Here is a 9171-nt window from a genome sequence, read left to right as displayed (position 1 = left end):
TGAAACGTCTTCCTTGAAGGTTAAAAATGTATGGAGGTATCATTCACCCATTCTCCTTGACTGTTGGGGCAGCAGACAAAACACAGAGGGATGTAGAAATCAATCAGTTGGCTTTTTTTTTTTTTTTGGCATTTTCAGGTTTGTGGCCTTGCCACACAGGAAATATTCGAAAAGACGTAATTCTGACAATCAAATACGTAAGTCTTATGTGTTTAGGACGACGAAAATTGCGGAGAAGAAAAGGTGAGACCCGGGACGGAGATCCACCGTCTTTACAGACCCTCAGAAAGCCACAACGCAATTAAAAAAAAAAGGAAATTATCACAAACACCCAGCATGAGAGTCTCAACTTGTGAAACACAAAGGCGACACAGTCAGGACCAAAGTCAGTTATCACTCATTAACATTTGCGGACAAAGGGACTTCATATCTTCAAGGCGTGCCACGTATATACCTCCCTGTCCCACTTTCGTGTACTGCAATCCGCAGATCACACACTTTCGAGGAGAAAGCCTGGGTGGAGGTTGTTTTTTTTTTTTTTTCCACGGATCCAGGTTTTACTGCGCGTTTTCACACAGCCCCAGGGGATAGGGGGCCGGCGGCGCTTGAGTGACGGGCTCCCCACACCGCGCCTTGGCTCCGCCCCCGGTCCGTCAGGGGCCCCTCCGAGGCCACCCCGTAGCGGGGGAGCGCGCTGAGAGCGCGGGCGGCGATTGGTTGAGGGCCAGGTTGGGCGGGGCGCGGCCGTCCGGCCCTATAAAAGTGCGGCGGCGGGCTCGCCTCGGTTTTGCGTCGGCGTGTGTTCTGCGGCGTCTCCTGCTGTACTTGGTTGGGGCGTTCCTAGCGGTCCGGGCCTGAGAGCCTTTCCCCCGAGTCATGGCGACGAAGGCCATCTGCGTGCTGAAGGGCGACGGCCCGGTGCAAGGCACCATCCACTTCGAGGCAAAGGCAAGGGCTGCCGGGGGCGAGAGGGGAGGCCAGCGGCGAGCGCCTGAGCGCCAACCTGTGCCCTGGAGCGGGAGGCCGGCCCCGCCGGGCCTCGGGCCGCCCTCGCCACGCCTCCCTCCCCCGGCGCGCGGTTCGGCGGGTCCGCGGTCCACTCCCACCCCCGGGCCGCCCCGCGCGCCCGCAAAGTGCTGAGTCACCGGGCGAGCCCGGCGGCGGTGCGGTGCGAGGCGAGGCCTGGGCGGGGGTGCAGGAAGGGAATACCCGGTCGGCCCCTTTGTGTGTAGGGGGGCGGGGAGGCCGACAACCCCGGGCCCGGGAGGGCGGAGAGAAAGCGAGGGAGGAGGAGAACCGGATGCCGCGGCGCCCCTTCGACGTCCGCAGGCCCCGACGGAGACCTGCCCTGCTTTGAGGAGGCCGTGTGGCTATCCACACCCCACCCCCCCCCCCCACCCCCCTACCCCCCTACCCCCTTACCCCCTTCTCGGCGGGGTCAGTGTCTGGGTCCTGACATCCTGCGGATTCTTGAGTTGCGCAGTCCCGAGGCCTGGCCCGTCCTTGAGATCTCGGGGGTGGGGGGGTGCGGCCGGGCTTCTAGGATTCTCGTGGCATCCGTTATCCCTTTGGGGCTTCCTTTGCAGCTCGAGTGCTCCAGCTCAGGGATCTGCAAACCACGCGCACAGTCTGTGCCGGGGTTGGTGTTTGTACAGCCCTCGAGCTGAGTGGTTTTATCTGTTCAGGTCTTTGTATTTTTGTTTTGTTTTAATGTTTGTGTTTAAAGGAAAACACGAGTATGCAACAGTGACCCTTTACAAAAAAGTTTGCTGACACACCCTGCTCTAGGTCATGGTCAGGCTCTGTGAGGACAGAGAAGACGGCCCTGGTCAGAGCTCCAAAAAAACCAGAGATCTAACAGACTCCCTTGTTTGGGGGATTTTCTGGAGAGCGATATTAATCCTAGGTGCACGGCAGATTCAGACTCACCGCGTGCGTGCTAAGTGGCTTCAGTCGTGTCCAGCTCTTGGCGACCCCATGGACTGTAACCCGTTAGGATCCTCTGTCCATGGGATTCTCTAGGCAAGAGGAACTGGAGTGTGTTGACGTTTCCTCCTCCAGGGGATCTTCCCAGTCCAGGGATCGAACCCAGCTCTGCTGCATTGCAGGCAGATTCTTTACCCGCTGAGCCGTTAGGGAAGCCCCAGAGTCACTGGCAGAGCTTTTTAAAATAGAGATTCCAGGGCTCAACTCCGGATCAATTACGTCAGGATCTGGTGCGGTGCAGTCTGAGATTTGGTGTTTTTAAAGCCTCCAAAGTGGTTCTTAACAGTGCATGGAAGATTGAGAATTCCTGTTGATAGAGGGCAGTGGATGCGGTTTGGGAGTCCAAGGAGAGGAGGGCTAGAGTATTTCCTTTGCACGAAATTGTCATTTCTGTGCTTGGAGTATTCCTGTAAACATTTTCAGTCATGTGACTTTGAAATTTCTTTACCGGTAGGCCTGTTACTGAGAGGGTATTGGACAAACCTCTGCACGAATCATGTAAAATAAAGTGTACAGAAACACTCAGTGATAATACTGTGAAACACAGATGTTGTGAGGAGTGTGAAACATCTTTTCACAGATGTTGTGAAAAGACAGTCCCAGATCTTAGGTTGCAAGTGGGTGGAAAATTGTGCTGGCTTGTTAATCTTGAGGGAGTATTTAAGGTACCAGTGAGATTTACAGTGGTTTATGGAAACATGAGAGGATATGCAAAGTGTCCTATGTGAGATTTATACAAGGAGAACTTAAAATATTTGAGCTTAATTTTTTCCTTTCGGTGGTTTCCAAATTTTCCGAAAAGGCTTTTTGACATTAGACTAAACTTTGCTCTTTTCATTTGCCAGACTCTGTTTTGTCTCTCCTCTTGCCTCTCACTAGAGAACCTAAGAAGCCTCTGAGGAATTCTTTCCCTCCTCCACTGAGAGGCAGCTCCTGGTGTTACTTAGATTCAGAAGCCAAACTGTGCAACCTGACGCAACCCCGGGCCCCCTTAGTTTTTACACTTTCCCTGCGCAGCTTGTATGGCTCCCTCTTCTGGGTTCTGAACCTCCGTTTTGGTGGTGCTCTCTGCACCTGATAAAAGACCCTTGGGTATGCAGATGTATTAAACTGTCAGTAAACTATCAACTGTATTTCTTGGCTTATTGAGTGTTTAAAATTTTTGGATTAGTTTCCAGTTTTCAAAAATCAGAAATTTTCACATCTTAAGTCCAAAGTCCTAGCTCGTCTTGAAAATCATCTGGAGAAGGCCCCTGCTGAGCCTTTGTTAGCCTAGAGTGACAGGGCGGCTCGTTTCCCTTGCTCCTGCTTCCCTGACCTGTTTCACCCATTTGAGAGAATAGCCCGGTTCCCCCAGGGTGTACCAGGCTGCTTACCCTTGAACTTCTCCTGTGCATTACCAGTTGAGTGGGGGTGTGGAAGAGCCTGCGTGTTTGCCTCTCTGTGCTCTTGATAACATGGTGCAAAGAGCACCACCAGAATGGAGGTTCAGAACCCAGAAGAGGGAGCCATACAAGCTGCGCAGGAAAGGTGTAAAAACTAAGGGGGCCCGGGTTTGGGGGATAACGGTCACATTTAGCTTTTTCCAGAATGTTCTATTAAATTTCGGGTTTTTCTTTACCTAGAGGAATCATAGTGTATCTGTCTTCAAAAAGAAATACAAGAGGCAGCAGTCGCCATGCTACTTTCCAGGAGCAGTGATACCTAGCCAGTGGAAAATCAGATCTTTAAGGCCTAACACCTCTTGTAACTGTCGGTCCTGGCTTTTTAAAAAAACAGAAACACCATCTGGTATTCCTATATGGTGTGGTTGCTGTGTTATTTTAGTTGCTAAGATCTCTCTGTAGCTGTGGAAGTAACTTCTTTGATTTGTCTATGCAGCGTGCAGTACCATTACCCATCACCTTTGCTGGGATTGCAGTGTGTTTTTTTTTCTTCACCTGCTTCGGTGTTTTATTGTCCCTTCTTTTTGATCTCAGGAGTGGAAAGGTTATCTAGGTTTCAATGCCTGAAAAGCCTCGAGAAAGCAGTACTTCTGGTTAGACTAGGATCAGCTTCCCAGTGGCAGTGAGGAGGATATTCTCTGGCTACAAACCAAAAATATCCATGTGGGAAACTGATAAACATCCCTCTCCTGGGAGAAGTGGAGAAGAGGGACCATGGGATAGCAAGTTGAGTATTTCCAGGAAACCTTTTTTTTTTTTCTTTTTAAGACAATCTGTGTGTTTGATAATACAGCAGCGTCTGCATGAAGAAGATGCTGAAAAGTGTATGACGTGCAAACAGTTGGGTTCACAAGTTTGATACATGCACATATACTTAGCTGCACACGAGCACAACCTATTTGAAATATTTACATAATAAGCAAGAACTTACTCGTATTACACGAGTGGTTAAGCAGCTACCTGGGGGTTCATTGCTAGAACGTGGTGGGCCTTTCTAGCCAAAAACCTTGGACACAGGCTTTCGACTCCCGAGTTGCTGTTCTTTTCACTTTTCCTGTGAGTGGTAAAGGTAATTCAGTCGTTTTCTTTGCTCAGAAGCATTTGCCCTCTTTTCAAACTTCTCGCACTTTCCTTTGACTAAAGGGAAATACAGTCGTGGTAACTGGATCCATTACAGGATTGACCGAAGGTGATCATGGATTCCACGTCCATCAGTTTGGAGACAATACACAAGGTGGGTGCTGTCCTGGTGACGAGCGATTCACAGTCACCTCACCTAGTGAGATAAACCTAGTTGTGTGTGTGTGTGTTCCCGTGCGCGTGTGTACTTAGACGCTCAGTTGTGTCTGACTTGGCAACCTGTGGACTGTAGCCCTCCAGGCTCTCTGTCCATGGGATTTTTCAGGCAAGAGTACTACAGTGGTTGCCATTTCCTTCTCCAGGGGATCTTCCCGACCCAGGGATTGAACCCGAGTCTTCTGTGTCTCCTGCATTGCAGGTGGATTGTCTATCTGCTGAGCCATCCAGGAAGCCACCCCCACACATTAAAAACTTGCCAACAATTTTTTTAAAAGTCAGTAGGACTACTCAAGTCAGCCTCAGGGACAAAAATGACTGACTCATGGAATGGAAAGGGAAATTGATGTTTTTATTTTATCTTACTATCGGTTGATTATGTAAGAGCCTCAGGTATTTTTAACAATAGAAAACAATACTGCTGCTTTCTGACCTTGGCCTTTGGTCCTTGTGAGCTGGGGGTTGAGGGTGGGTGTGACAGGCAGGGGGTACATGTATCATTACCCTGGAAGAACAGCTCCACAGCTCCAACACAAGAGCCTTAGTTGGGACGGGGTTGGGGGGAAGGAAGAGACAAACTGATGATGGCCTGTGAAGTGCTGCTGCTGTGGATTGGGTTTGATTTTCTCCGTTTGGGATCAGAAGCAAGTTAACAAAATTTATGGGTTAAGTTGCTGTATTTGAGTAAACTTAGTGTTTCACCCTTCTGTGATGAGAACTTAATTCATTTTGCTGGAACCTGTTTTTAATGTCCCATAATTTGGTTCCTTTAAATAGTGATTTAAGGGTCAGATGTGATCCACTTCAACAATTATAAAAATTCCTGGGACTAAGAGGTGGTCCAGTGGGTAAGACTCCCCCTAGTTCCCAATGCAGGGGACCTGGGTTGGATGCCTGGTCAGGGAGAGGAGTCCCCACATGCAGGCCACAACCCAGAGGCCACATGCTGCTGCCTAAGGACCCTGCGTGCCTCAACTAGAGATCACGTGTGCAGCAGCTGAGACCTGGCGCAGCCAAAGGAAAAACATTCCCGCCTCTGCGGTGGGAGGCGACTGCTGTTTGGCTTCGACTTACTCTGCCACGTCCTGTAACCTGCGTGTCGTCTCCCTGAGTGGGGAGGGTGGGGGCTGTTCACAGCCTTTATCCACCCCCCACCCCACCTGACAGCCATCGAGTGAAGACCCATGTTCCTAAAGAGCCGCCTCCATAGTTGTGTGGCAGTGCTCTTCCCTGGTGCTCAGGAGTGCCGTTTTCACAGAGTACAACCTGAAGGCCCAGAGTTGTGCAGGGCAGCAGCCCTTGGACTAGGATGCTGCTTTATATTCCACAAGCACCAAGACCCAGACAGCAGCTGTCTGGCAGTGTGTTGCTGGGGAGGCATGCTTTTTGTAGTTGAGGTATCCTGTCGTCTTAGGAAGTAGGATCATAATCATGGGATTTTAATAGAAGGACCATTGAAGTGCAAGTCGGGGCAGAAGCAGCCAAGCCCAGAGAACGGTGTTACCTTGACCAGCGTCACACAGTAGTTAGAATTCGTCTCTACTCCCTGCCCTCTGTTGCTGTTGTTACTGGCCCAGAAGTCACATTGTGGGTCAGTACTTTTCTCCAGCTGAGGCTTTTAGCAATGACCAGTTTCGTTTTTAGAATTTATTTTGGAATTTTGATTTATAATTTAGCTGCCTTTTTTTTTTTTCCCCTGGCAAACAGGCTGTACCAGTGCAGGTCCTCACTTTAATCCTCTGTCCAAAAAACACGGTGGGCCAAAAGATGAAGAGAGGTGAGTGACCTTAATTCTTTTTTGAAATATTAGTGCTGGCTTTGGGCAGGGGTGGTCAGTATGGTTTACTACCTGCAGATTGTATGCTAAGGTAATTGCAGTTGTGCTTTTGAATTTGTTGCTCCACGTAACGCCTTGCCCCCGAGTACTGGAATGGCATTACTCCCTGGGCTAAGGAATTGACAAATGGGGACACTGCAAACGATTTGGGTTTTGTAGCGTTTATTGAATAAAGAACTAATACAAGTGTCAAAGGGAACTAATACAGGAAATGTCATGAATAACAGTACTGTCAACTACTAGCAAAATTGAAACATCATTGTGAAACACTGGAAACTTTGTAGGTAAAAATTTGATGTTGAACATTCAGTGAGACTCCCCTTGTATGTGTTCGTTTTCTGAAAGCCTTTCAGGAAAATATTAAATTTTAAGGACAAGGATTAATTTACGTTTATATCAAAGGGCTAGGGGCATAACTCTTTTAGCCATGCCAAGTATTAATAGGCATAACTCAGTAACTTAGAGTTTACCCTCTTAAGTTTACTTTACCTCTGAAGTTAGGGGTGCACCCCAAGTCTTTCCAGAGCGTTGCTTTATAGACTTGAAGCCTTGCTTGAAGAGCTGTGTGTCTGGAACATCTTGTTACTTGTTAAATTTGTATGTTTTCAAAGTTTTGTCAGTATGGAAAAGTGGATTCTATTTGATAACAGACTATCGCTCTCTCAAGCCACCCTTATATATCTGACTCATCCATTTTTAATTTGGCTTATGAACTAAAGTTAGATAGACAGAAATCAGTCCTAATCCCTCTGCTTTTTCAATGTTAGGCATGTTGGAGACCTGGGCAATGTGACGGCTGACAAAAACGGTGTTGCCATCGTGGATATTGTCGATTCTCTGATCTCACTCTCAGGAGAATATTCCATCATTGGCCGCACGATGGTGGTAAGTTTTCATATAATAAGGATATGCATGAAATTTCTTCTAACATGATCATGTATGTTGTCATGACTTCACAATTGTTAATCCTGGCTTCTAAGCTTCCATATAAATTGTACTTTCCGTTCAGATTAGGAAAAGCAGTTATTTTGTTGGACACTTACATTGAAGGTGAATTAATGGTCAAGGTCGGTTAAGACCAGTTTTGCTAAGATGCAGTAATAAAGCAGATTACCTTTGATCAACCCTGGGATTCTCGAGGCAAGAACACTGGAGTGGGTAGCCATTTTCCTCTCCAGTGCATGAAAGTGGAAAGTGAAAGTGAAGTCGCTCAGTCGTGTCTGACTCTCTGCGATCCCATGGACCGCAGTCCACCAGGCTCCTCCGTCCATGGGATTTCCCAGGCAAGAGTACTGGAGTGGGGTGCCACCGCCTTCTCCGATGGAAACAGAAGCTGTCTTTATTTGGTTTTCAAATGGCCAGGCCTTCTGTCACTACTGGGTTTCCCCCTTGCAGTTAACCAGAGCATTTGAAATCTAAAATCTGGGGTGGACCTCGGTACCAGTGTTCATTCATGTCTGCAGGTTGTTGTGACTGTTTAACATGTGGGAGGCTGTTGCCCCAGGTTATATAGCACTGCATCTGGTTCCTACGGAACGCCTCCTGAAGGCTCCCAGAGGACAGTTAACTTTCAGTAGACACTTCCTATCAGTTCACCCTTTTATCCTTAGAATTAATTTCCTTCTGTAGTTATGAAGCAGTAAAGTCACTTATCAATGTTTGATGTGCTGTGCTTAGTCGCTCAGCTGTGTCTGACTCTGTGCCACCGGTGGACTTGCAGCACGCCAGGCTCTGTCCATGGCATTCTCCGGGCAAGAATACTGGGGTGGACTGCCATGCCCTCCTCCAGGGGATCTTCCCAACCCAGGGATCGAACCCAAGTGTCCTGCATTGCAGGCAGATTCTTTACCATCTGAGCCACCAAGTGGTGGCTTAATGTTTTATGAGCAAAATTTAAAAGGCTACTGCTTGAATATTCAAGATATTTTTAGGGCCTCATAGCTTCAGTTGGTAAAGAATCTGCCTGCAATGCAGGAGACCTGGGTTTGATTCCAGGGTCTGGAAGATCCTCTGGAGAAGGGCATGGCAACCCACTCCAGTATTCTGATTTGAATATTCAAGATATTTTTAGGTTTATCTCTTATTTATGGGTCTGTAGCTAATTAGGCACCGTTTTTATAAGTTTATAGTTTTTTTTGGTTCACCTTTCCCCTCAAACCAGTTTGTACTATGAAAGAATGTCTACTCTGATATTACTAAAATTTCTCATGGTAGATTTAGCATGTGGATACTTTGTAACCTAATTCTATGGGTTTCTCGTGTCTTTTTGAGATAGTACTGCTAACCTAGTGTTTTATGATGTCTGCATCATCAAGAAAAAGCTCTGAATAGTAGTTTCTACTTTTTACTACTAAATATTTATGTATTTTCCTACTAGTAGGATTATTTTAACATGGTATTTTCTAATATTCAGTGGTTCTTAAAAGTCTTTTGGGTATTGTTGAGGAGATGGTAATTGCTTGATAGCCTGAGTTAATTTGTTCTTAAAATTTTTTAAAGGTCCATGAAAAACCAGATGACTTGGGCAGAGGTGGAAATGACGAAAGTACAAAGACTGGAAACGCTGGAAGTCGTTTGGCCTGTGGTGTAATTGGAATTGCCAAGTAA

General features: G+C 47.4%; 1 protein-coding gene across 1 annotated transcript; it reads left to right on the top strand.

Annotated features, from left to right (window-relative positions):
- Positions 1 to 876: 876 nt before the first annotated feature.
- On the top strand, positions 877 to 9171 carry SOD1 (superoxide dismutase 1). Its single transcript, NM_001290973.1, has 5 exons — positions 877 to 948; positions 4575 to 4665; positions 6435 to 6504; positions 7332 to 7449; positions 9064 to 9171. Exons 1-5 carry the CDS (start codon positions 877 to 879, stop codon positions 9169 to 9171), a joined length of 459 nt encoding a protein of 152 aa, NP_001277902.1.

This window comes from Bubalus bubalis, chromosome 1 (assembly GCF_019923935.1).
Source record: "Bubalus bubalis isolate 160015118507 breed Murrah chromosome 1, NDDB_SH_1, whole genome shotgun sequence".
Classification (NCBI taxonomy): Eukaryota; Metazoa; Chordata; class Mammalia; order Artiodactyla; family Bovidae; genus Bubalus; species Bubalus bubalis.
This window is presented reverse-complemented; position numbering and strand designations above follow the sequence as displayed.